This window comes from Neltuma alba, unplaced genomic scaffold (assembly GCF_004799145.2).
Source record: "Neltuma alba isolate B1F8T4 unplaced genomic scaffold, ASM479914v2 tig00013341_pilon, whole genome shotgun sequence".
Lineage (NCBI taxonomy): Eukaryota > Viridiplantae > Streptophyta > Magnoliopsida > Fabales > Fabaceae > Neltuma > Neltuma alba.
The window spans coordinates 23140-50251 of NW_021637611.1; the positions used below are offsets into that span (position 1 = coordinate 23140).

The following is a 27112-nucleotide window of genomic DNA, read 5'->3' on the forward strand; positions in this document are numbered from 1 at the left end:
GTTAACTTTCTTTCTTTGTTTTTTCCTTCTTAAAATAAAATGCAATTCATTCAGGTAAAACTGTACAGTGTAAAAGGCCTGGTGGGTCAACAAATATCGAGGAACAAGAAAATACAAGGTCCTTGTTTATGCGAATTCCTGTCACAATAATGAACTAAAGCACTAAATTGTGTTTTTTAATAATTAATTTTATCTTAGAGAAAACAAACAAAAAAAAAACCCCAAGGCAGCTTGTTTGTGGGCCTGGATTGATGCTTCATACTTGAGTGCGAACAATTAAAGCCCAAGAATCGGGAAGGGCTTTTAAGAAATCTGCGACTTTGTTTTTCTGGGAAGGGGCTGTGGGCCTAGGAGAGTTGTTGAAATAGAGAGGTACCAGCAATAGAGATTGCATTTTATGGCCCAAAAGAAGGTTGTTAGACAAGTATTAGACCAAAGATTACCATTATTGGAATTAAAAGCTGGGAATTATGGATCAAATGTCGCAGAGATGAGGAGACGGAAGCCATAGCTGAGAATGCCGCAGTTACTACCCCCCCTCCCAAGTGCAACAAGACATGCAATTGATGAATTCTATGAATTCATCTCAACTGGATTTGCGCAAAAGGGCTTTACTTCCATTGGGGGAGCCGACGCTTTAGCTAAGTTAGGCCATACTTTAAATGACAGCATTGTTGGATCCATGAACTCCAAAACAATCTCGTGTAATATGTTTCGATTCATAGTCACCTTTTAATTCATAAAAAGAAAAATCAAAGAGTTTGATTTCTAGGGCACAAATTCTCATTATCCATACCTTTGTGGGGTATGTTTGCCAAAGAAGGATGTATCAGATTAAGAATTGGAAGGTGGAGGGGAATGGTAAGGAGTGTCCGAAGCAAACAGGAGAAAAGAGCAACAAATGGAGATATTGGCTCTTTGAACGAATGGAAGTAAAAGCTTCGGTTAATATGATTGAATATAAGCCTCTTTTGAACTGAAAGCCTATTCTCAGCTTAAGCTCTCAGCTTCTGTAGAGGCTATGGTTGGAATCGAATGCCTAACCTCTTCCATTAACTCTGTATTCTGAAGCAGAACATTGCATTCGCAGTTTCGCCCCATCGATCTCCGCCGCCTCCCTAACCTAGCTCTCCCCCAACGCTTACCCCGACCCGTATCCTCTTAAGCTCTATTTATATTGGTCATCTACCTGGAATCACCATACTGCCCTTTGAGCGGCTCGTCAGACCCCATAATTTCTTTTTTTTTGTTTTTTTTTATGAGTAGACCCCAGAATTCAGATCGGCTGCCCTCCCCTTTTGTTATTTACTTGATTCCAAGTGAAATGTTAAAGTAGTAATATATATATAAATAAAAATAAAATGTACACCTAAAAGAAAATAAAACGCAATTTTCCCGTGCTTTTGAATATTATATATTTTTTAAAAACGTAGTGTTGATCATTTATAAGTTATATGATTTATAGAGTTTTGATGTTTAAATTAAATAATATGTGTGCACAGAAATCAAGATGATGATAATTTTCATAACTTTATAAATGAATAATTATAGAATACCATAGAAAGTAGTCGCACTCGATTTATAAACTTAAATTTGGACTTCTTTGACGGAATGACTTTTTCCCACAGCAGTTGAGCATCAGAGCTGCTTAAAATATCTTAACTGAATTTCATTTTAAATTGATGCAAAATAAGGAAAAATTAAATAGACCACACAAGATCTCAAACACTGTTTACATAAAACTTAATCGCAATAAGAATTACTGCCTCCAAGCTACATGTGATTTTTTATAGCTTTGAAAAACTATAAATGATTCGAATAGCTATATGAGCATGGGCGCTTGAGAAACAGTGGAGGACTTTAAACCCCCAGTGTTTCAAATGTCCAGGGAGGAGGAGGGGGCAAAAGAGCACAAGGAAGAGAAAGATAGCAACAAAAACACCAACAATAAAATAACAAATGATTATGATTCGGAAATAGTACAAAACAAGGAATATAAGGAAGAAGAGGAGAATAAATGCAGAATAATAATGTACAGAAAAAGCGAAGGGTTAGATCAGAGGAGGAAGGCGAATGCGAGGGCAATGAGGGAAGCAAAAGCGGAAGCCAGGAAGAGGGTGGGTGGCATCCGATGTGGACTTGGAGCTGGTCTTCCCCGCCGATGCGCCGCCATTATCATCACCATCACCATCAACACTACTTCATCTTCATTCCCTCCATTTCTCTCTCTTTCTTCTCTTAGCTTCACAATCTTCCTCCACAAGCTTCACAACAATACGCAGAGGCTGAGGGATGAATGAAGACCTTGTTTGGCGAGCAGCTTATTATATGCTCGTCCAGTTCACGGGCAGTCCCCCCCTGCCCGTTCGGTGACACTGAACAGGGTGTCTTCTACCTGCCTTCCAGCTGTTCCCAAACCCCTCTTTCTTCCCCCTCTTTCGAGTTTTTTGTGCGTAAAGACCCATTTCTGCATTTTATGTTATGCTTTTTAAAAAAATTATATGGGACTTCAGAATAATTTTTCCTCCCCCAAAAAAAAAAAAAATTTGTGCCGCATGAAAATGACTATATATCATTATATCTACACCCACCCAAAAGCACCCCCCATAAAAAATAGCGTATATTTCGCTGTGTAACGAGATGTTTAGCCTTAACATATACGAAGCTAACTGTCAGGCTGTTAATGAAGCCTGTCTTCTGGTAAAAATAAAAAAAAAACGAGCTTGTCTCCTAGTATCACAGTATTAACGTCTTTTGCAGATTTTATGCCCTAGAATCGTATTGCCTTGTGCTTCTCATGGTTGTCGTATATGGCTGTGCATTTCATAATTCATTTCCCCGACTAATTAACTGATTTCATTGAGCTTATCCTTTTTGTGCTGGCCACGTGGTTGTGATTATTGTGCATAATAATGTCTTTAATATAAAAACTGATTTAGCTTTTATAGGTTTCTAATATAATACTTTAACTCACTTTATCTCATAATTTATTTATCTTTTTCTCAAATATTTTATTGTACAGTTTTTATGTGTTAAAATATTTTATCAAATAGTAGTTCTAGTTAATAGATATAATTAATAATGATATTTTAGAAAAAACTACTTATTTATTACAGATAATAAATTTAATCAGTTTTTTTAATTTATTTAAATTAGTAAATAATTTTTTATCTATAAAGAATCGAAGTGGCATTACCTAACGAGCCTCTGGGCTTAGGTTGGCAACCCAAAAATAAAAGCAAAAAGAAACCACCGAGTTTAAACTTTAGAGTTGAACTCAATAATTGACGAAGGGGGAAGGGTTGGTGGGAGAACAGCGTTGCGTCACATCCTGCTTCTAAGCTTTTAAAAGCCTCTGGAAGACCGTTCCAATTCAAACTGATTTGTATGAAGGCCGTGTTCTAACGGTCATAATATCTCCAGTTATTAATATAAAAATTAATTAATTAATTTAAATATATTAAAAAAATAAATTAGTTATTTATAATAAATATTTTTTTTAAATATTATTATTAATCAAGTATATTAATTAAAATTATTATTTATTAGAAGACCTACCTTAAAAAAATTGTATAAAATATGATAAATAAAATGAATTAAGATTTTATATTTAAATAAAAAATAAAAATCTTATATTAAAAATCATAGGTAATAATATTTAAGCTCCCACAAGCATCCAATGTTTGTTGGGTGCGACCGAATTAGTTCACAATATCTACCTTGTTTGCTGGGCAGGAATGTGGGGTTCCCATTTGGTGCTCATCGGGTGATGAGCACCCAATGCTCATCACCTGATGAGCAATCTGGACCGTCCAGATTTAATTTGGACGGTCCAGATTTAATATTATTAAATATTATTTTAAAATAGAAAAATTATATTTTTTTAAAATGATAGTTATGAGATTATCTTTATTTTTTATCTTATACCTATTAAAATAATTATTTTAAAAAAAATAAAATAAAATAAAAATAATCTAACTGGACGTTTCAGATTAGATCTGGACGGTCCAGATGGGTGATGAGCATTGGGTGCTCATCACCTGATGAGCACCCAATGCAAATCCAGGAATGTGATATTACGTTTTCTATCTACTGTGTTCTACAAAAGCTTAGATATTAAATACGATAACATTAATTTTTTTTTGTTTTCTTATTTTTTTATTATTATTTTTGTTGCCAGAGTATCATCACATCTAAATTGTAAGAGACTAATCTCACACCGTAAGGGAAACCTCTTCCAATAACTTTTTTTTTCATACACACTGCTATAAAGATCTAACCCAAAACATAATGATTAAGGTGTTCTAACTATTTTCACTTGTTGGTTAAATTGTCTTTTATTAATTACTCATGAGTAGCACTGAAAAATGGGTCGCCAGTCAAAAAGTGGTCGTTTTCCGAAGCCTGGCCCTTGTTGTGATGGGCCCTTATCGGTCCTCGTGCTTTTTAAGCTTGTTTAATATTTTTTTAAATATTTTGATATGTATGAAAATAAAACAATAAATATCATAAAATTCATGCTTCAAGCCATTAATATTAATATAAAGAATGATTTGCATTGAGGGATGGTTTTAATCTAATAATTTTAAGAGGACATTTCCAAAAAAAATCATATATTTTTTTTAATAAACAAAAATTTAACTAAGTTATTTAAATTAATTAAGTAAATCTCACATTAAAATTCAACGTAATATTAACCAATTAATCAATGATCCACATTATCAATTTTTCAGTTTGGATATGATTATTAGTTGCAAGTACTCATAATATTTGAACGGAAGAATTATAATCAAGTCTCACAGAAAAGAAATAATTATCAAAAATCTAATAACAATATTAACAGCCTATAATGACAAGTCCTATGATAAGAATGACAACCTCTAGGACTTGTTTTTCAATTGTTTTTCCTTACTTGGACCTCATGGTAATTCTCCCTATTTGAAGTGATCATTTGGGCAAAACAATATCTTAAATTCAATAACTCCTAGTGTGATGAGTTTTTTTTTTTTGGTCAGGGTGTGATCAATATGGATACTCATCTGGTTCTAATATAAAACATATTTTTATAGTATAAATCATACTACAAAATAGGTCATAGGTCTTATATTTAGACTAAAGTGATATTATCACATGAAGTCTGAAGAGCATAATACAAATACTTTATTGCATAGCCCATCAGCTAGGGTTAAGCAAGCAACCTGAAACCCTGCCATCCACCCACAGCCTATAAAAATTGGACTCGTTTGAGCCCGCCCCAAAATAGAAAATAAATGGACGGGTTCAAAAATTAAATGGGCACAGACCGGGCTCTTATACTTGGCCATTTAGTTTTTTTTTTTTTTTTAAGGACATATCAAATCTGCCTTAGTTAGAGGCTTAAGGCGAACCAAATACAAGCCAGCCCACTTAATAAAGGTTGTCCAGTTTGTCCCTCAGCGTCTCTCGCCTTTCAGTCTCCACTCTTCATTCCAAATTTGCTACTCCACTGGCTGCTGCTCCTACCCACCTCACAGCCTCCCCCAGATACCCACCTTAACCTGGTTGCTCACTCATGCCTCACCAGTCACCGCACTCAGGCACTGGCACTCGTAAGCATAGCATAGTCTCACACTCTCTCACACATAGTCCGCTTCTCTCTCTCAGACCTCAGTCCAGCTCTAATCACGCAGATGCCCCCCACGGCAACACAGCATTGCTGTAACATCCTGAGCTTTATTTTGGTTTTTTGGTAGCCCTTTTTGGTTGATTTTGAGGATGGATTGGTGTCTAACTTGAACCTTGGTGTGTGGTTTTGAATCAAATCATGAGTGGAGACGTAGGTGAACAAATCCCTCTCAGGATTTGTTTGCTGCGACAAAGCAGCGAACAGAGAGGTATTGGGAGAGTTTCCTTTCAAGAATAGATTTTGTTTGTGGCTAAGTTGAGGGGGACGCCATGACGAAAGTTGTTCAGGGAACAAGGTTCCCTCTCGGGAAAAAGTTATCGGCGGGACGAAATGGGTTTTGGTCGCGACTAATTTGGGTTTTCGAATTAGAAAATCCCTCTTGGGATTAGTTAGTCAACGCCAAGGCTTGGGTTCGCCGCGACGAAAATGTTTGCGTTTTTAAATCTAGAGAAAGGGTTTGATGTGCGAAAAATAGAAAATCTGAAGGAGGTGAACAAATCCCTCTCAGGATTTGTTTGCTGCGACAAAGCAGCGAACAGGAGAGTATTGGGAGAGTTTCCTTTCAAGAATAGGATTTTGTTGTGGCTAAGTTGAGGGGACGCCATGACGAAAGTTGTTCAGGGAACAAGGGTTCCTCTCGGGAAAAAGTTATCGGCGGGACGAAATGGGTTTTGGTCGCGACTAATTTGGGTTTTCGAATTAGAAAATCCCTCTTGGGATTAGTTAGTCACGACCAAGGCTTGGGTTCGCCGCGACGAAATGTTTGCGTTTTTAAATCTAGAGAAAGGGTTTGATGTGCGAAAAATAGAAAATCTGAAGGAGGGAAGTTTGTGCATTGGGTTATGTTAAGGAGGGTTGAAATTGGATGATTAATCAATTTAGGATGTGTGTTAAGACTTCAATTATTCTAATTGGGTGTTGGGTGATGAATTCCTAGAGTGAGACTTTGAGTTTCTAAATTCAATAGATGTTTTGGAGGGGATCAGAGTGATAATTGTCTCTTGTGGTTTTGGAGTGTTATTGTGATGGGTTGACCCTTGTGAGTTTGGTAAAGCTTTGGTGGGATAGTAGGACTGGGTCCCCAAGTGTTGTGTTCATTATTCTATTAGTTTGTTAATTAATACACGGCGTTGTGCGTTTGTGTGCTTGTGTAGACCTGTATGATGTTGTTAGTGCACGGGCATCGTTGGTGTTTTGATTATTCCTTGCTCAGGCAAGAGGTAACCACTCTCCAATCTTTATATATGCTACTCCTCCGGTCTTTAATATAAGAGCCATTTAACTAGTTTGATTAGATTAAGAAAGTTAGGTAAGTTAGTTAATTATAAGAAATGTGACATGTTTTTCCTAAAACACCATAATCATCTTTTTTAATCCCAATCTCTCTCTTCTACTTGATTATGATTGAGGAAATATCCATAGGGGTAATTTAGAAAAGAAATTGATAAATATGATAAATGGGTCTTATATTTAGGACCAAAACTACTTAACAATTGGGTCCTATATTAAGGACGGAGGAGTATTATGGTACTATAAGTGGATTTATATTTTTGTGTTCCGAGTAATATATGGTGTTCTAAAGGCATTTTGTATATTGAAAGAGAAATTTGTCTTGTGGGGTTTTGTATAATACTGAATATATTGGGAAATTTTTGAAAGATATGACACTGATTAAAGTTACTTGTAAAATAGTGTATTTACTCTTCGGTAAAGACGTTTGAGCATGATGCATGTTGGGTTTTGGTGGGAGACTTGATTGTTACCACCACGTGGTAATACCTCTATTAATGTATGATTGTTGGCTCTTTACGTCTCCTATAGTGAGGGATAGGTCGGGTTCGACTCTTGTAAATCCCCCAAAGTGAGGGAGTTGGTAATGGGTAGCATCGTTGCACTTACATGATTCGTTGTGGCTATCGTTTATAATATTACATGTTAATTGCCCTACTTAACACCTCACGAGCGCATGTTAGTTTGTACTCTGAATTGGAAATGTTGTTACTGTGGCTTTTGTCTCACCCCGTGGTTTATAATGTTTTCAGGTGAAGTTTCTAGGCGTACGCCGTCGGGAAGGGCGAGCGGAGGCTTAAGCTTAGTTAGCTGTAATGCCTCTGGCCTGTGCTTTATGTATTGTTGGATTGTATATTGCCACTTAAAGGGCCTTTTTGGAAATATTTTGTTGATACAATAGTGGTATAAAGCAGAGAACATTTCGATTCCTTCTCTGGTTGGGCAGAGGCCACTTGTTATGTTTTATGAAACTTTGATTTACACTGTTGGAAAACAATTCGATGGGCTTATGTTGATATCTTTTGTTATTTGGACCAGAGGCTCGGGGGCCCAGTAGATTTTAATGAATGATTTGGTTGCATGCAAAATATTTGTTGGGGTTTCGGTCCACAAGTTTCGATGTTAGTTTCAAATGTATGCATGATTCTTTTTTACTGTGGTGGATTGTCATGACGATTTTCCCTTTTCCACCATAGTAGTGGTTTTATATCGAGTTTTATAATGTTTTAGAGAAGGAGTTTTTACAATTGCAGCCCCTCTCCCCTTGTAATTGCAAGTCACCAACTCTCAGCCTCTCCCTCTCCCTGGCTCAATCTTTCACTCTCCCATGGCTCCCAACTTGATCTCTCAGTCTCTCTCATACAGCCTGTACTCGTATAACTTTAAACAAGGCAGGTCACGGGTTAGGGGCTAGGCTGCCGAACCCGCTTGTTACTTAGTCACTTGTTACATAGTCAACAATGTCATATTGTTCACCCTTGCCATAGGTAACACTGGTATCAAACTTCACGCATGGATCAAACTTTAAATGTTTAACAATGTGTAGCATTCGAGAAGTGACGACACAATATGTTTTGACCAGGAGGATACACAATACTATTTCTAGTCCTAATTATAAGACTTCATTTGTATCTTACTTGAAATTATGTTTGTAAGTATTTATAAACATATTTTATGTAAACTGAAATAAACTTCTTATCATATATTTATCTCGTATTACATAGATTATAAATAAAATGTTATTATAAATCATTTTAAATGAGTCCTAAGTTAAACTCCAAATGCATTTGACATCTTAAAAGGCAGTTTAAGTTTTTTTGTTTAAAAAATTTTGTATCGACATTTGAGATTTTAAATTTCAATTTCAACTCTTTTTACTAATGAATGTAAATGTGTTTGGGTTTGAAAAATGAAAACACGTTTTATGAAATTTAGATGCTAAAACAAAACTTTGTGTAAAGTCAGTCAATGAATCAAAGAAAAAACAGTGTCCCGATTTTAATGCATATAAGTTACTCTTTAAAAAAAAAAAAACCAAAATATAAGTTACTCTTTCACTTCTAAACGCACGAGTTATAAAATTAATTTAGAGGAATTTGAAAACATTAAATTAATTATACATAAAAAATATATGATGATTTTCTTTGAATATTTTATTATAGGTTTTTTTTCTTAAGTTGCTGAATATAATTTAAAATTACATTTTTCAAGCGTGTTAGGGAGTTTAGAAGTATTTTACTTTCTTATAAATATTTAACTATTTATACTATTTGAATGAGAGTTAAAATGAAAAAAAATAGATTTTAGGGTTAAGATACATACAGCACCCTCAAGTGTTTTTTTTTTTTGAGTAATTTTATAAAATATTAAATATAAACCAACTAATTTTTTTACCAGATGGATATGATATTCTGATAACAAGAAAGTAAAAAAGATAAAACTCACAGTACCAGCGCCAATAACTTTCAACATTCTATTTTATCCTTATTAATTACTTATTTTAATTTTTAATATATTTATTATCTTATTTTTCAAATCATTATTGCTCTTCATACACATTCTGTCCACTTTCATAATTTTTATTTTTTTATACTCTTTTTTTTTACAAATAAGGGTATTTAAAAAATTTTTCTAACTTTTATTATTATTTTTTTTAAATTTATGCGATAGAATCAAAAAATTGCTTATAAAAAAAATACAGGACGGATAATTTGCAACCCGAACATAATCAGCGTCGAAACAAAAACAAATTCAAAATGCTGTTTTTTTTTCTTTTTGAAGATACGTGCGAGCGTGCGAGGGATCCGGAAGTCGAAAGCCACGAGGGGGTTGAATCTAACCGTTCATTTCCAATCCAACGGTTCTAACTGTCTATAGTTATTATCATCACTTGAGAAACAAGGATAAGTAGACGGAAAGAGGTGGAAGGGAAGAAGAACAGAGGAGGGAAGGCGCGGTGAAAGCAAACAGAGAAATAGATAGAAAACGCTGGCTGCACCACTGCGAGGCCCGAAGCATGGTTTATCACAAGCTGGAAATCTGACAACAGGAAAGATCTATAATTTGTTTATCTCGGAGGAAAATTCGTTCTTTTGCTGAGGGAAATCGGTTTCTTCCATTTCTCCCGACGTGAAGATATATCATTGTAAGGTCTCTTCTTCTTGTTCTCATTTGCGATTCTCTCGCAGATGGATTTCCTATTTCTAATCATCCTTCTAACCTGGGTGCTTCTCGTTTTGCAGGCTCGCTTAGCGAGGATATTAGTCCCTATATGCTACCCGCGGAGATCTTGTAGTTGGGAGTAAATCAGAAATCTTCCCGTAATTTGCCATTTTTTCCACTGTTCTGCTGAGTTTTGTGCAAAACCCAAATCATTATTTGGTTGCGGTATCTGACAGTTCTCCATTGGGCATCTCGCCTCAGGGGAATCCGATTGTGAGGAGAGGTGTGTTGGAAATCTCTCTGATTTTGGTTTATGTTGGTTTCTTAAGGGCTTCAATTAACTTCAGAAAATTTTGTGAGGTCCTTAGTTCCTTATGAAACATAAGCCTCCTTGAAGATTGAAACATCTTTGCTTGGTTGTTTTTTGTGCTTTATTCATCGCAGATATGGAGACAGAAGAGAGGAATCAGAGAGGTTATAAAGGTTCGGAGTCAGAATTCGTCTTGCGCTGGGGTAACAGAAAGCGGCTCCGATGCGTGAGGGGGAAAGACCCTCGGGTATCGTCGCGACTAACCGGTGGAATCCGAAGGAAGATTACGCCGACAGTAGATCGTTCAGGGATCACTAGTTCCGACAAAGAAAACACTCATTTCCAACCTAATCGCTTAACTAGGTGAGAATAGCGAAAGGATCTTCTATTTTCTTCTTCTTCTCCTTTGATTCTCTGACTGTGGTCGTTGGGAAACGTTTGGAGAGATAATAAAATAACAAAGGCAGATAAACCTCCGTCCTGTGCAGGAATTCTGAGGGGGGAACGCTTCGGTCCGGCGCGGGAGAGATTAGGAAATCTGCGTCGCCGGAGAAGGAGGACCGGTACTATACGACGAGAGGGTCGGTGGGTGGCGAGGACACCGGTAAGGTGTCAGGGGATGGGAATAACGGGGAGGAGAGAGCGTTAGTGTGGCCAAAACTTTTCATCGCGCTATCCAGCAAAGAGAAAGAAGAGGACTTTCTGGCCATGAAAGGCTGTAAACCACCCCAGAGACCTAAAAAGAGGGCAAAGATGATTCAAAGGAGCTTGCTTGTAAGTATTATCTTTGTTTCCCCACCCGTGCTGTTAATTTTCAAAGATCCCCTCCAATAATAAGCCTGCAATCTCTTCTATGAATGGAGGGAAATTTTGCTTAATTGGAAAGACAGGCAATCGATTTATAACTTTGTATATCTAATGTTAAGTATTATTTGAATTTTGAATTTTATGGACTGGTTTTGGTGAATTGAGTTTGATGGGATTGGTGGATGCAGCTGGTGAGCCCTGGTGCGTGGTTGAGTGATATGTGCCAGGAGAGATATGAAGTGAGGGAGAAGAAAAGCAGCAAGAAGGTAGGCGATTCTTGTCCTACACATGTGTATGTGTCTTTCAAATTTTACCTTTTCAGAAGTGCGAATACTAATGGGTTGTTTGATACACATGATGCAGAGACCGAGAGGATTGAAGGCTGGGTAGCATGGAAAGCGATTCTGAATGACGCGTAGCGCGGTAGCAGTATTGAATGAATTGCGTTGGATTATGATCAAATGTTTTTGATGATTTTGTAAAAGTGCAAGATTTCATGAATGAAGAAAAATTAGCTATTCAATGACTTGTTGAAGTGTTAGAGAGGAATCAGGAGCGCGTGCTCACTCACTGGCGTCCCCTGTTTTACCTGATGTTTTGATTGCCTCTTATGGTGGTTATTTCACGTGGGGCTTCATTATCCTGCGCTTCCCTCTTCTCTCATTTCTTCCAGTTAGTTCATTCTTCACATCAGTTTTCAAATCCTATATCGAAGTATGGCATTATTAGGATTTGGCATCACCTAGTCCGTTTTGGGTCTATTGTAGGGAGTAGTAAGTTTTAAATAGGAGAGAAACTATAGACTAGTAAAAAATTACCAAGGCTGAGGATTACTATTTACTACAGCAGCAGCATACTGTTGTACTTCCGAAATCAAAATCAGCCAATTCTTCGGACAACATTCACTCTAGCAGCTTAGATAGCAAGGCCAAAAGCAACAATTTTACGCAAATTCTCACATGATCTTCCAGGCGTGGAAGGAAAAAGTTCATACAACAGGTTATCGTTCACAGGTGCTCTGGCCGTTCAAAGCGTGCTCTTGCCCAGAGCCTAACACATTAAAACCGCGATCCTTCTGAATCCCACGTTCCTCTTCGTCATTTTTTTAATTTGAAGAATTTTGGTTTGAGATTCCACGTTAACCTGCTTCCGCTTGGACGCAATCAGTCATCTGACTCTTTAATTATGCCCAGCCACTCCAACTTTTCTGACGTCATTCCTCCGTGTTTGGAATAGTGTTCAAAATATGATTAAAAAGTTACTTATAACAAAAATATCGGGTCGAATCTCACGTTTTTTCTATTTACGCCTCATTAATACGTACTGTAAGGGATAAGCTGGTCAAAATAGCCTGCCCGTGGCAGTAAAAATCAGGTTGAGAAGAACCTTGAAGTGAGGCTTTTGTACTGGTTTAGTATTTTATGATTTGTGTGATGCGTATTGGCAGGATTGAAAGGGGAAGACAGAAATGGTGTAAAATTTCTTTATTATTCATCATCTTTCAATTATATTCCTTTTGGAGCCGTGTCTTATCAGCGCTGAGTCGATAGATAGGGAACCTCGAATCTCTGGAGGCAAATTGCAGCGGCACTTATCCTCCAGTCCAACATCATCTGCACACCCTTTGAAAATTCCTGCCAACTTAAAAAACTTTTAAACAACAATTACCCTTACAATCATATCAGTAGGCGTAAAACCTGACACGGTTTAGACAGTCAGGTCGTTCTGGTTAAAGAGTACGACCATGAGCCCTTGGGATAATACTGCTGCATTTTGAAATTCGTGAGTAAGCTGATATATTATCTTATCCTCACTCGTTGAACCGAAGACCTTTTAGGAAAACTACGGGACGAAGGCCAATGTAAGACGCTACTCACGCTAGGTTGTACGTATATTTGAGGAAGCGATCTGCTGGCCCAAGACGACGTCGCTATCTAAGTTTAAAAATCAGGTCTAAAATATCTTCCTTCCATGGAGGGACCAGGGATAAATAATTGAGGGAGGGAATTTTTTTGGTTGTTATAATCTTAAAAGGAATAAATAATTGAGGTGCCGTCGTCGCTGTCCTCAAAAACCACCAAAACAAGAAGAAGGCGTGTTGTGTGTGTTGTGGTGTTATTCTTTTCTTAAATGTTTCAATTAACCTACAAATTTTCCCCGTCTCATTTCCTTATGAAGTTTAAAAATTTAACATACGAAATGTTGGTCGTGGAATAGATTTCTGAGAACAAGTACATTTCCTTCGAAACCCACGCCTTAAGAACAAAAACTAAAGACCTATTTTAACCGTAATTTATAAAATACAAAATAAATATATAAAAACAGTTTTATCTCTATTTACATAACACATGCCTATAAATGATTTTAACAAACAAAATATAAGATATAACAAGGTGGGTAGTTTCTTGCTGATATTAAACAGGCACTCTTCACCAAAAAAAAAAAAAAACAGGCCACTGTACTTTTTCTTGAAATAAGAGGCAGAGGCTTGACAAGACAAGCCAATCTCAGCATAGCATTTTCACATGACTGGAGTCCACATGCAATGTAGGGGTCTGAGCATTTCTTATGGATAAGGATGAAACGAAAACATTATAATTTGTTACGATTTTGATAATCAACAACTTTTAACCACAATATTCTTTAATTAATGTGAAATAATTAAAAAAAGATCAGGTAACAAAAGGGAAGCGAGGCCTTGGGCTTTACTGTATGAGATTTTGGGGATTCATTGTGGGGTTTCCTTCCCGGGTTGCCGGGCGTTTCCATGAATCAATGAATAAGGAATCAATCCGTGATGTGGGAGGCTTGCGTGATGAGCAGTGTATCGAGCAGTGTATTTCGAAAGACATAGTACCTGATTGACAGGATTTAAAAAATCTCTTATAAATATATTTTATATAAGCCGAGATAAAATTTATCTCACATATTTATCTCATATTTTATAAATTATTATTAAAAAACAGCTTATAAGCTTTATAAGTTGTTCTAAAACGGACTCATTCTTACTCCTTTGAGGTTTGAACACTCTGAATAAACAAAATCTACTTTAACGAACAAATAAACCATTTTTTTAATTAACACTGTTTTATTTATTAATCAGCTGTGAAATATATATATATATATATATATATATAACAAATCTCTTACTCTTGATTATCATAAATTTTGAATTTTTTTCCCTTGACAATCCTCGGTTATAATTATTTTTCAAACCAGATCCTGAATCATAATTTAAAGAGTGTTTGGATTGCTCAATAATCACTTTTAAAAATATCTTTTTGTAAATCAAATTAAATTTTTTTATATATTTATTTTGTATACTATAAAAATATTTTTAAATTATAGTTTTGTTTCTTGTCAAAATCCTTTTGCCAAGAACCTGTAATTCCCTTGCTGGGTCAGATACACTGTTGAGGGCTCCCGTCAAAATGCGTTATTTTGTCGGTGTTTGAAATCTGAGAGCAAAGAGGAGGGCTTCTTATTCATGAACGATAATGCAAGCGCACCTTTTGGTGGGACCCATCCCTATCGCTGGTTGTGGTGGCGGGTTCAACTCCATCATCGATTCCAATCTGTTCATCGCTGCTCCACCCAGCTGGAATAACCGTCGGCACCGGCGACTCCGCCACGGTCACTGGTGGAGTCCACTTTTTGTAGCATCGTCTTCGGCTGCCGCAATCAACGGCGAGCAGAACCACTACGTCGTGTTGGGGCTTGATCAGACTGCCACCGCCGCTGATATCAAAAGGGCTTATCGCCTTCTCGCTCGCAAGGTTCGCTATTTCCTTCCTACTGAAGTATTAGGGATTTACGTGCCTTCACTTCGTATTCCAAGTATGTTCTGATTTTTTTTTTTTTCAAATCTGGGGAATTGGGTCAGTGATAGGCCACAATCGGAAGTATGGACGTTAGAGACTTTGGATTCAGAGTTTGAGATAACAAATTCATGGCTTCCGGCCTTTGCCGAGAGCTATTGAATATTAGATAACCTTCATAGTCATACTTTACAGTCATTTCTAGAAAATTTGTTAAATTTTTTAATTTCATTTGTTGCGCTTGTCTAGATGCATCGACATTCAGTAGAACGGAAAATATTTGAACCTTGCGGCAGAGTTATGTGAACGCTGAATTGGTTGTCTTTAAAGTAAAACTGACCCAAATATTTAGCATCTAGCCTAGGAAATATTCTACGCAATCGGAATTCCAGGATACGGGCCGAAGCTGTATGCTTAAGGGATGAATGTGTGATTGGCCTGGAAGTTGAGTGTGAATATAGAAACTGTAATGATCTGGGTGTCGTCATTTTATTATAGCATGCACCCTTCCGCTAAGGACATGCACAACTAACCCTGAACCACCAGGCGACTCTGTCAATTCTCATTTCAATGAAGCTTTATGATAACCAAAGAAAGGAGAAAGTTATTCCTTGATCATTTATTTAAATGATGTATTGATATGCCTTAAGATTGATTTTTTGGGTTTGATAGGACATGAGGATTGATGGATCTGGAGAGAAGGGTGAGAGTTGATCAATTCTTGACAGAGCTTGTTTGCCTTAGTCTTATATATTCCATAGTTTGGACTTTGATGTTTTCATCATAATGAATTCCTGAATATTTTAAAATATTTTAACAATTCCGGCCTTGAAAATTTCCATTATTTACAAAGGGTTTTCTACTTAATGGATAGGGAAATGAATACAAATGATGTGTTATTCAGGGAATGACAGTTTCATCAGTTGCCCCTCTTCCCTTGTGTCTCTTTTATTTGGACCTCAATTCCGACTTATGATCAACAAGTTCTCCTTGACTGTGATTGTGCTGTAATTGCAGTATCATCCTGACGTTAGCAAGGATTCACAAGCTGCTGAATTGTTCAAGAGCATTCGTCAAGCATATGAAGTGAGCAATACCCCATTTACCATTTTACTCGCAATATAGAAATGTATGTATCAGGGAAAATAATTTTAGTTCAGTAAGAGGACTTCTACAAACCCTCAGACGTCTGACTGTTTCCTTTACTTCTGAGCAATAGCCCATCTTACGTCAAAATCATTCCCTCACCCTCATGTTAAATTCAAGCTGAAACCACTGAAAACGTACTCTTCCCTCGGAATGGAAAAGATCCTGCAATTAGGAACCGCTTTAGAAAGGACTTGAAGTTCCCTGACTCCCTAAACAATTTAGGCTTGTCTCTTGCTCTGACTTCACCTTTTGGCATGTGTGCTTTTCTGAAGCCCAGATGTAATTTCTACTTTTATCCTTAAAACAGGTACTCTCCAATGAGGTAACAAGAAATGAGTATGATCGGTCTCTAAAAATTGGCCAGCAGCCCTACAGGAAAAAATGGAGTTACAGCACTGAATTTGAGGATGGGATAAGAATGTATAGGTGGGCCAAACTGAGGCAGAAAATGCGTAATGAAGCATACTGGGAGCACTACAACGTCAACGAGGGCTACTATAACAGCAGTGAAACAGAGGAGGAAGAGGAGAATGAAGAAGAAAAATTAGAGGAGAGAGGTTCCTTCTTCGAAGTTCTGAGATCTGCATTCATGTCCCTGCTATTGTTCCAAACATTTGGATCCCGACTATCCCTCACATTTAGCAGTCTAATGGCATTGTTCGACAGGAAGCTGGATACTGGCTATAAAATTGGTTATGTAATGGCATGGATTCTGGGTGGTAGGGGGGGCATATTGCTAACATTATGCTTGTCATTTGCAAGTTGGGTTTGTGGAAAAACCAGTAGTAGTGTAGTTTCACTGGTGGTGGTAGCCATGTGGGTTGGGTCCTATCTTGCAAGGTATGCCCCTCTTCCCCAAGGGGCTTTGCTAACTCTTATCTACATGTCTATGAAGCTACAATCTGACCTATAAATATAAACACCATGATTCTACTGCCATGCATGGTTTCATCTCTTTTCTTAATCAAGTGTTGTACGTATATTTCCGTATGTATTATTAGGGATCTGTTGGAAGCAGCCTGCTTTTATACCAAATAAGGAATCTTTCTAGGAAATTGAATAACGCAGTTCTTGGCGTTGAAAAAAAAATAAAAATAAAAACAAAAACTGGGGCAGATCAGTCGTCGGGCCTCGGAAAATTAACATGGACATTTTTCAGAGAAATCATTTGTCCAAAAAAAGAAAAAAATTACAATGAGTATCCCCCAAAGTTTCACCTCTTCCCTTTCCATAAAGAACAGTACAGCCATCTATGTCCGAAAAAGATCGAGAAAATAAGGAAGATAAGATTGTACATATTTGGGCAAGACGATCAATGGGGACCCTAGTTCTAAGAGCTTTTTTGCTCTGTGTCACCGTTGACAGCCTTCAGATTTCTCCAGAGATACCTCCCACTGGCCATGTCGACGAATACCCAGAATCCGTTCTGGATCGCCTGAAACCCAAAAGGCATTGTTGTCACTCGTCAAAGATAGGAAAGTATAACAAAGAACCAATCGAAAAATAAAGAAGAAGCGCACCTCTTTCAAATTGAAATCATTCTTCGTGGGAGCTTTTTCTTCAACAGAAGATTCATCGGAAGCGATGTGAGCGTTCGGCGCCGGCGACGAACGCACCGTCCTCCACGCAAAATAACCCGCTAGCACGGCGGAAAAGAAGACCAAGACAAACCTCAGAGGGCACATAGCTTCCTCCAAGGCCCCAAGAAAGAGAAGAAGGCGGAGATTCAAAGGTGGAGATTTCTGGAGAAAGAAGCCGAATAGTAATAATAGAAAGAGAAGCGTGAACGTGGGCGGCTCGATGGCAATAATATGAAGGAAAAGGGAGGAAAGACGCGTGCGTTGTTTAGAGTGGAAAATTCTCAACCACTATGCGACTTTTTGTTGTTTACGATGTCAAAGAAGTTGGCTTCACCATTCACCAACCGCTTCCTTTTTCTTTTTTGGTGACAAAATTTTAGGAAAGGGGTTGGGCTCACCCACAATCCAAGGGCAGGACAACTAACCCTTGACTCCAGTCCAACCCAGCGTCGTAGCTTAAACTGGGACTTTGTTTTACGGACTGAAGCCTTGGCTCCGAAGATGCCTCCTCCAGCGCCGCGACTGGAGCCACAACTAAACCGCTTCCTTTCTTTGTTAGCCAAAGTGGCTCAGTGCTTCCCTGTATCTGCATAATTATTACTCCTCCGGTCCTTATTATAAGACCCAATTTGACTTTTTATTTGGTCCTAATTATAAGACCCAATCCATTTTGTCTCTTATATTTATGCATTTTTTTCCAAGATAATCCTTCTAATAATGATAGTTTTAGCCAATATACTTAATTAGCAAGGATATTTTAGGAATAACAACACTTATTTATTATAAATAACCAACTTAACTTGCTTCCTTAATCTCCTCAAATAAGTCAATTGGGTCTTATAATTAGGACCGGAGGAGTATTTACTTATTTAGTTCATTAGCCATTCAGCCATTACTCAGCCTCATAATAATTTTATATCCCCTTCTGACTTCTCACTATTAAAAATTAAAAAAAAAGGTGCTCATTCATTACATGGTGGGATCCAGCTGAACCCACTACTTATGGGATTATCTTCTAGATCCCACGTTTCCCGCTCGGGACCAAAAATTAAAATCCTCCGAAGCTGACTGAATTTATGAATAGATAAGAGCGAGAACGCCTTGTCGGTGGCTAAGAACAGGGACGCGGCAAAATATGGGGTGGGTTTTCGTCTGGGCCTGGACCAACTTTTTATGGGCTTGTGTTCTCTGTTTCCAGCTTTTAATGGAATCACTTGGGCCATCATATCCCGGCCCAAAAAAATTGGGCATCATATGCACTGCTGACAAAAATGGGTCCGGTGGGACATTTGTTAGTTTATTTGACTTCAGAATTATTTTTGGTTTGTCGAACTCATTTTAAGTACTTATATTCCAATCAAATATTTTCTATTTTTGAAATTAATTTTTTATAATTGATTGTTGGCAAAAAAAATTTTATGATTAATTCAATGAATGTACTTGAATTATTGAAATATTTAAATTTTTCATTCTGTCTTATTGAGAAGGGTCGTGCATAAACTGACTATTCGAAACATCCCCCGCCAAAAAAAAATTTCCACAGAATTAAGTCAAAAAATTGCTTTTGATTTTCTTGTTAATTTTGAGGCAAGAAAGAAAAAGAAGGGGGGAAAAAATTGCTCGTAAAAGCGCACACAATGCAAGAGAGACGTATCTGATAACTCGCCCCACTGACAAGGTAATCCATCCCGTGCCTGTGGAAAGGCAGATGAGAAATACAAAGTAGATTCTGATAAGGAATTCCATCTAAAGATTCCCTCATCAATGTGTTGGATTTATTTATTTTCTTTCATCAACTCTGTCATCTTAATTCTTGAGTTTTTAAATTTTCTTTTTCATCGGGACTATTGAGTTCACTTCAACCTGTTTTTAACAACAATGAAGTCTCCTCTGCTTTTCCAGTTGTACTAGTGGAAACTGGAAAGAAAAAGAAACATGCTTTCTTCTGGTCCAGCAAAGTTACACTTTATTCCCTCTCATTTTATCAATTTGTTCTGATGCCAGAAACATTGTGATTACGCATCAAATATATTCCTCTTGTTTCCTATTTAAACGAGACGCAGGCACAGAGCAAGGAACTTCCAGTATTCAGACAGCCAATAAAATGTCATCAGGACACCCCCCAACCGAGAGAGAGAGAGAGTGTTAAAAGTTGAAACCATGATTTTCTACACTTGAATGTGTTACACGTTATATTTAGTTGTTGATCGTGATCCTGAGCAACGTATACTGCCTCGGAATCAGGGAACATCAACTCTAATGGTTAGAATAATGGAATCCTCTCTCTCACCGTTTGTTGCTGCAGTGCTTTAACCTGATTGGCGTATAATATGTGTAGAATTTTGCATTCAGGTACATGCATTTTAAGTCGAAGATTCTGCAGATAGAAGAAGGATAAGATGTGCCTTGGTGGGTTGTAAGTTAAATTTCTTCCTTGTCCTTTTTTTTTCGGTGGAAAAGATCTTGTCCTTTCCTCTCTTGGTTAGTTTTTTTTTTTTACTTCATCACAACATGGTAAAACAAAGTTGTAGCATTATCACGCGCTTCTTTTAAAAAGATATGCACAAGATTCGTTTTTTTTTTTAACGTGTAATTCACTTTCGCGGTCAAGAAAGGAAAATGGTTGGAAGGCTTTATCAAGTTGGTAGGCTGTGAGAGCGAATTCCAGGGTCGTGAATCATGCAAGCTTTTGTCTTTTTCCCTGGACAGTGAAAGGAAACTTTGAATTTTTTGACCGGTTCATGAAGCAACTAATAAAAAGAGAATTTGCATTTTTATTTTCGGTGAAAATGAATAAGGGTAATGATAATGTTAAAATAGGAAGGGTACCAACTTCGATCTTGGCCTACGTCGGTGTGATAGAAAAGCAGAGACCAAATACAGTTTCGCCTCCAGATACTTTGGATGTGCTCGGTTATTGGCTTACGCAAACTCGAATTCTGTGCGAGTCAGCAAAATTGTTACGGGACAGGACAAAAGATAGGCGGAGTTACACGTGGGAATACACAACGTTCATGCCTTCTCTTGAATCATGTGACTGATTCCGATATTGCTTTCTTACGTTGCATTACCCTATGACGTTCAAAATTCTATAGGAATTTAGAAACAAAATTTCCGTCCTTGGAGTTTCCAAAGGTTATGTCTTCGTTTAGATAAGCGGAAATTAAATTAAAATAGACTTTTGATAATCACTCTGCTCCATCACTCACCAGAAACATGGTTATTTTTCTGCAAGTAAGGTGTAGCCGAGCAAGATATTCCAAGCCAAAGCATTGCTTCTTTATAGAATTTCAAACCGTTGGTGACTTTTAGACTAGGAAGAAATGGACAGCTCATTGCAAGAAGCTGCGTAATTCGCTCTTCCATAATCGCCTTCTATGGGCCCCTTCTGAAGAGGAAAGGCAAAACGTCCGATTTTGAAAGGAGGGTGAAAGAGAAAAACCAAACAAGGTAAAGAAAATTTGGTAGAGGCTTATTCAGAAAACACCAAATATCTGGTAAAGAGAGATTAATCTTGATGAACCTTTAATCCTCCGTATTTTGTGGTGCCATCTTTTCTGGATGACGATACTTCAAAAGGCGACGTTTCAGAAAACCAAAAAACCACTATGTCTGTGTGGGGAAATTCAAATTTCAAAGTAATCATGTCATTACTAGGAGTCCATTATTAACCCTTTTTGTAAACACTGTAAAAAAAAAAAAAGATGGCTGGGCTATGTGGGAATCGCGTTGGATTCACGTACCTGCCGACCCATTTGTATATATAATCATGTTGCAGGAAAACCCATCACCCACGTTCCCTTGCGACCCGTTCGTCATTGTGAGCGATGCTAAAGTGTTTTGCAAAGTGTCTGTGAGGAACAGAATGCGAGGGGTTAATAGAGCTTGAGTTGATATATGCTGTCTAGTGGATATTACGTCCTCAAATAAGCATCGTATTCCTTCTGCGAATTGTAATTCTGACGAAAGTAGGCACATCGGCACTTGATTTGATCAAGAGTTGTTTTGGGCGGATTTGGTGTTTGCAAGGAGTTTGCTTTTGAATTAGATTCCACTGGGAATTCAATTCTGATTCTCGCAGAGTTCGGGCTTCTCCTCCCTCTATATATAAATACAGATCCCCAAATTTTATCAGGTGTCGGACCTTGGGAGTCTCCCTCGATCAAATCCACCCTCAAACTGATCTCAGTTCAGCATTTTCCCGCTCCGACTTACATCCTGTCTCCTGGTATGTTTCCTAACTTTTTAGCATCTGTCGTCGATCGAAGTTCTTACTCCCTCCCATTGAAAGGCTGAAACAAGCACCTGGTGATTTATGAATATTATCCCTTAGCACAATGATTTGATGCATTTCCATTACATCGTTACTTTTTCTGAACGGTAACATAGAAGATGATCAAAACTCTCTGTTTCAATTCCAGTATATAGATTATGGCTTGGCTTTAATAACAAAAGTCGGTGCTTGTTTCTGCCTTTCTGGCGTAGTGAAAACAAACATATTTTTTTAAATATACTTTATCAAATATTATCAATTTTTCGTGGGGTCCATTCCACATAAAATATATAGGAAACTGACGTGTGCTTGACCTGGATTGGATATGTGCAAGGAATGCATTAACTTGGAAGTGGGACCATAAACTTCAATCTGCCTCCTCCAGTGTCCTGCAGTTAGGGATAATGTTATCCTTTGAATATTAAATTGTTCACCTACCCAAACGACTTTTCTATTGTAAACGTTTCTTTTTATCTGTATAATTATTGATAATTTTTTATTTTAATAAAAGTGGGGGAAACGCCATACGAAAGCCGCGTTGGAAACGGCATCTGGTTTTTAATTTCTTTTCCATCCCACTTGTTGAATTTGTGAAACAATGGTTTATGGCCTAGGAAAGTGTAGCTCCCAAAAATGGCGCTCCAAAGTTCGATATTAAAGCGTGGCTGATCAATAATAAAGGCTTTTTACCTTTGACCTTTGTCACTATTTCATTTCAATTATCTTCTCATCTATGTGAAGCTGCCTGCTTATAACCCAGGCACAACCTTCTCCTCTATTTTTCTGCTAAACATGATGATAATTTTAGGACGACTATGTCTGCACTTTTACTTTATCTTCGTTGAATTTGGGTGGGATGAAATAGTAAAAGCTAAGTTGGCAGGGACACCTAGCATCACATGTTATTTTACGTGCCACCCAAGAGTTCTTTGGGAGAAGTTATTCGATTCAGAGCTAGGCCTTTAAAATACAATAGCAGAAAAAAATTCCCAACTAGGGGAATTTTTTCATAAATTAAACAGAAAAGGAAAGAATTTTTTTTCCATATTTGTTGTCGAGGTGGAAGCTATATCAGGGAGAAGGGTTTGCGTGATCAATAGTAGTGATAGAATATCGTGAAAGGCAAGCATATGGCCAATAGTTTAGGACGATTTGTATGTTTCTTTATGAATCTGTAATAAAATATTATGTTGCAAGAATTCATGCTTCCGCAATAGTGGAAATGAGATGCGTTTGTGTTTAGATAAATAAAATATACTCCTTAATATCGGAGATCTGAATTGACAATTTTGAGGCTCCGGAAAGCAATGAATGTGATTCTCTTAGCTTCAATCACTATAAACAAAATAAATCTCCCGCTAGTGACAACTCATTTTGTCCCTTTGTTAGAGTATCTTGTGTTATACCTGAACTGTATAACACCTCCTGAGATGGTTTTGGAGCCTCTGGGAATGCAAATTCATAATATAGAAACCCCTTAGGTGCTGACCTCTTGGTGTGTCAATGGGTGATTCTCTCGTGATCGTTTCTTGGTAATTGCAGCAACACTTGGCCCAATAATATGGTATGACGTGTTAACAGAAAGGGTGCTGGTCGAACAATTCATTTTAAATACATTAAGAAGGCAGTAATCATGAACCCAGATCAGCTGTGAATTAGCAGAAAGTTTAATCTGTAATTTTGTACTATGCAACTGGGTCCTTTTTCAGAACAGGTTTTCTCTATTAGAATGTTATTAGAGATCTAAAGAAGTTTAAATCTCCCTGACAAAACATGTAAACTTCGTTGAACTAAATAATAGTTTTTTCTCCTGTAGAATGTTAAAGTTGGGTCTTCAATATTTTACTTAGGCAACTGACTGGTTCATAAGATAAACTGCCGCAGTGAACCGTGTCTTGCAAACGAAACTATAAGCTATAACCATCTTTATTCAGCCCTTAGATATCATGTTTTTCCAGCTTACTAATAATGAATTTCTTGCTCTAAAACCACACGCATCGTACACTGATGGTACTCATCCATTTTGTTTTCCCATATGATCGTTTAGCCGCCTCTTAATAGGATATTATTGCTGACATTGACTATACGTGGCTCTCTTACATATCGCTGGCTTTTCTAATAAAAACAGTTGGGCGGATTGATCTGTTCTCTGATCCACCCGCTTAACATATATGTATGCTTAAAGATACATGTATTCCGTAACAATAAAGATACTGTAAGCCCTTTTTTGGCATCCTCATATATCTCTGACCAGTAGACTGATTCTTGTCTTAGATTTTCGGTTTGCCGTGGGGGAACAATGAATGCGCTAGTAGCCACAAACAGAAACTTCAAACTGGCCTCTCGGCTCTTGGCTTTGGATTCTAAGCTTGAGAAAAGCTTACTTATCCCTTTCAGAGAAATCAAGGCAAGTAAGATTTCTTCTATGTTTCCCTTGAAATTATACTAGCACTTTATTCTGACTTGGCGTGTTTTCATTCGCATATTTCAATTTGTTGAATGAAAATGCAGGTTGAGTGTACCATTCCTAAAGACGATGGTACCTTGGCATCATATGTTGGGTTCAGAATTCAACACGATAATGCCAGAGGGCCAATGAAAGGAGGAATCAGATACCATCCTGAGGTTATATATACATATATATTGTGATTTTGACTCAAAATCTCAGTTACTTTGCCAGAAATATGATGAATTTAGTTAAAGTATATAAAGGAATCACAAGAATGACAGGACGAAAAATTACGAGTATTTTTGTGACCCGCCCTCTAATTGAAATCATCCTGCGAACCTTTGATATGATTTTTGTGTTACCCTGTGTGCTTTAAATCCCTGTTCTTACCCGCAGAATTTCTTGGACTAATTAGGTTGACCCAGATGAAGTGAATGCTTTAGCACAACTAATGACATGGAAGACAGCTGTCGCAAATATACCGTATGGTGGTGCCAAGGGGGGAATAGGGTGCAACCCTTCACAATTAAGTGTGTCAGAATTGGAACGGCTTACTAGAGTTTTCACCCAGAAAATTCACGATCTGATCGGAATTCACACAGATGTACCCGCACCTGATATGGGAACGGGACCACAGGTTTGTCTGTATAAAGTTTTAGCCCAGTCCATTTACTGCTTCTTGTTGTAAATTCTACTAATGCTCAGGATCTTGTGTATCACATGTATTAAATTTGATTTTGAAATTTAGCATTGTCTTTCTGCTTGGTTATGCAGACTATGGCATGGATACTGGATGAGTACTCAAAGTTTCATGGCTATTCTCCTGCAATTGTGACTGGAAAACCTATTGTAAGTAAATTATTCCTCTTAATTGTGAGTCTCATGCAATCATCATGCTTAATAAAAAAAAATTCTCCTTTTCTTCTAAATTTCCCAAAAGGATCTTGGTGGATCTCTCGGCAGAGATGCGGCCACAGGAAGGGGAGTCCTCTTTGCCACAGAGGTTCTGCTTAACGAGCATGGGAAGAGCATTTCTGGACAACGGTTTGTCATCCAGGTACGTCTCGTGCAGTTTTTTTTTTTTTTTTTTTTTTTTTGGCTCAAATTGGTATTTGTATTATTACTATTGGATGTTGCAAGCATTTTAAGGCGACGTCAGTTTGAACTTTGAAGACACTGCTGATTGTAATGATGAATGAAGAAAAAAGAAGAGTTTTGTTATGTATTTGGTGTTGTGATAAATTTGAGGAAATAAATTCAGGGTTTCGGCAATGTGGGGTCGTGGGCCGCACAATTGATAAGTGAGAAAGGTGGGAAGATAGTTGCCGTGAGTGACATTACAGGTGCCATAAAGAACAGCAATGGAATTGACATACCAAGCCTGCTCAAGCATTCCAGAGAGCATCGAGGCATTAAGGGATTCCATGGTGGTGATCCAATAGATGCCAAATCAGTATTGGTTGAGGACTGCGATGTTCTCATCCCTGCAGCTCTTGGAGGAGTCATTAATAGGTACTTTTCCTTGAACAAGTCTTTTGTTCTTCCCTCAGGCAAACAAGATACTCGTGAAATTTAAAAATAGTAAGAGTATTTTGTTTTTTGCTTTTTCCCTTTCCTTAGTTTAGTACCTTTGTAATAGACTGATTTCAACTTCCTCTCTGTTTGAAGGGAAAATGCAAATGAAATCCAAGCGAAATTTATTATTGAAGCAGCAAATCACCCAACTGACCCAGAGGCGGATGAGGTCAGTGTGTATGTTTTCTCTTCCAAGGTTAAAAGCGAACGAGGAAGGTGAAATAGTGTTCTTAACTACTAGGCTACTCTGCAGATTTTGAAAAAGAAAGGGGTTGTAATTCTTCCAGACATATATGCAAATTCAGGAGGAGTTACAGTTAGCTACTTTGAGTGGGTGCAGGTAAATTATGAGATTTCGCAGTTAAGTTGACAGTAGAATATTCTGTAGAAAGACATTGAAAAGATGGGTTTATGATGCGCAGAACATCCAAGGGTTCATGTGGGATGAAGAGAAAGTGAACAATGAGCTAAAGACGTACATGACAAGGGGCTTCAAAGATGTGAAAGAGATGTGCAAAACCCACAACTGTGATCTTCGCATGGGAGCCTTCACCCTCGCGGTTAACCGTGTAGCTCGGGCTACAGTCCTCAGAGGGTGGGAAGCTTGATATCATCATTCTATGATTGCTGCAGCATTGAATAAAAACTGAAGAATCTTGACATTCTGGTCTCTGTTAGCATGACAATTTTTTGTTGTTTTCATGGCGATGAGTGGATTATAACCTCCACCTCAGCTTTATTAGGTTCATTTATGCCTTTTGAGTTATCAAAACAAAAGGCATGTCCGCCTAATATAATTTATTCACCTGTTATGATGTCAATTTCCTTAATCTGAAATAAAATTGCTATAGACCCTCCGCGTGCGAGGCTTGTGTCATCCAGATCGCAACCGGTGGTTTTAGAAGCTATGAAGATGGAATTGGTTTCGATCAATGCTCAACCCCGGAAACTTTTTTAATGTGCCTGCATCATGTTAAATTATATATTTTAGTTTTTTATTTTATTGAAAACAACTACAACTTCTTAATCCCCAA

General features: G+C 37.6%; 3 protein-coding genes and 1 pseudogene across 5 annotated transcripts; 3 read left to right on the forward strand and 1 right to left on the reverse strand.

Annotated features, from left to right (window-relative positions):
* Nucleotides 1–9894: 9894 nt before the first annotated feature.
* LOC114736484 (uncharacterized) lies at nucleotides 9895–11869 on the forward strand (annotated as a pseudogene).
* Nucleotides 11870–14646: 2777 nt separating this feature from the next.
* On the forward strand, nucleotides 14647–17165 carry LOC114736481 (uncharacterized). Its single transcript, XM_028924323.1, has 3 exons — nucleotides 14647–15010; nucleotides 16070–16138; nucleotides 16509–17165. The coding sequence occupies exons 1-3, from the start codon at nucleotides 14732–14734 to the stop codon at nucleotides 17112–17114; spliced, it is 954 nt and encodes a 317-aa protein (XP_028780156.1). The 5' UTR covers nucleotides 14647–14731; the 3' UTR covers nucleotides 17115–17165.
* A 159-nt stretch (nucleotides 17166–17324) lies between these two features.
* On the reverse strand, nucleotides 17325–18061 carry LOC114736485 (uncharacterized). The gene is made up of 2 exons (XM_028924327.1): nucleotides 17722–18061; nucleotides 17325–17636 (listed from the first exon to the last, which is right to left on the reverse strand). Exons 1-2 carry the CDS (start codon nucleotides 17884–17886, stop codon nucleotides 17532–17534), a joined length of 270 nt encoding a protein of 89 aa, XP_028780160.1. The 5' UTR covers nucleotides 17887–18061; the 3' UTR covers nucleotides 17325–17531.
* Nucleotides 18062–21427: 3366 nt separating this feature from the next.
* Nucleotides 21428–27005, forward strand: LOC114736479 (glutamate dehydrogenase 1). Of its 3 annotated transcripts, none has more exons than XM_028924320.1 (10): nucleotides 21428–22009; nucleotides 24329–24461; nucleotides 24566–24679; nucleotides 24919–25140; nucleotides 25278–25352; nucleotides 25444–25560; nucleotides 25765–26015; nucleotides 26172–26247; nucleotides 26332–26418; nucleotides 26501–27005. In XM_028924320.1, exons 2-10 carry the CDS (start codon nucleotides 24354–24356, stop codon nucleotides 26684–26686), a joined length of 1236 nt encoding a protein of 411 aa, XP_028780153.1. In that variant the 5' UTR covers nucleotides 21428–22009; nucleotides 24329–24353; the 3' UTR covers nucleotides 26687–27005. The 3 variants fall into 3 exon arrangements, with proteins under 3 accessions (XP_028780153.1, XP_028780154.1, XP_028780155.1); XM_028924321.1 differs by lacking the exon at nucleotides 21428–22009 and adding an exon at nucleotides 22661–22735; XM_028924322.1 differs by lacking the exon at nucleotides 21428–22009 and adding an exon at nucleotides 22761–22814.
* The last annotated feature ends 107 nt before the right edge of the window (nucleotides 27006–27112 follow it).

Coding starts and splice junctions, on each gene's coding strand:
- LOC114736479 (XM_028924320.1), top strand. CDS start 24,354: ATGAATGCGCTAGTAGCCACAAACAGAAACTTCAAACTGGCCTCTCGG. Junction 24,680..24,918: donor GAATCAGATACCATCCTGAG/GTTATATATACA, acceptor TGGACTAATTAG/GTTGACCCAGATGAAGTGAA. Junction 26,419..26,500: donor GCTACTTTGAGTGGGTGCAG/GTAAATTATGAG, acceptor TATGATGCGCAG/AACATCCAAGGGTTCATGTG.
- LOC114736485 (XM_028924327.1), bottom strand. CDS start 17,886: ATGTGCCCTCTGAGGTTTGTCTTGGTCTTCTTTTCCGCCGTGCTAGCG. Junction 17,637..17,721: donor ATGATTTCAATTTGAAAGAG/GTGCGCTTCTTC, acceptor TTTGGGTTTCAG/GCGATCCAGAACGGATTCTG.
- LOC114736481 (XM_028924323.1), top strand. CDS start 14,732: ATGCAAGCGCACCTTTTGGTGGGACCCATCCCTATCGCTGGTTGTGGT. Junction 15,011..16,069: donor ATCGCCTTCTCGCTCGCAAG/GTTCGCTATTTC, acceptor CTGTAATTGCAG/TATCATCCTGACGTTAGCAA. Junction 16,139..16,508: donor GCATTCGTCAAGCATATGAA/GTGAGCAATACC, acceptor TCCTTAAAACAG/GTACTCTCCAATGAGGTAAC.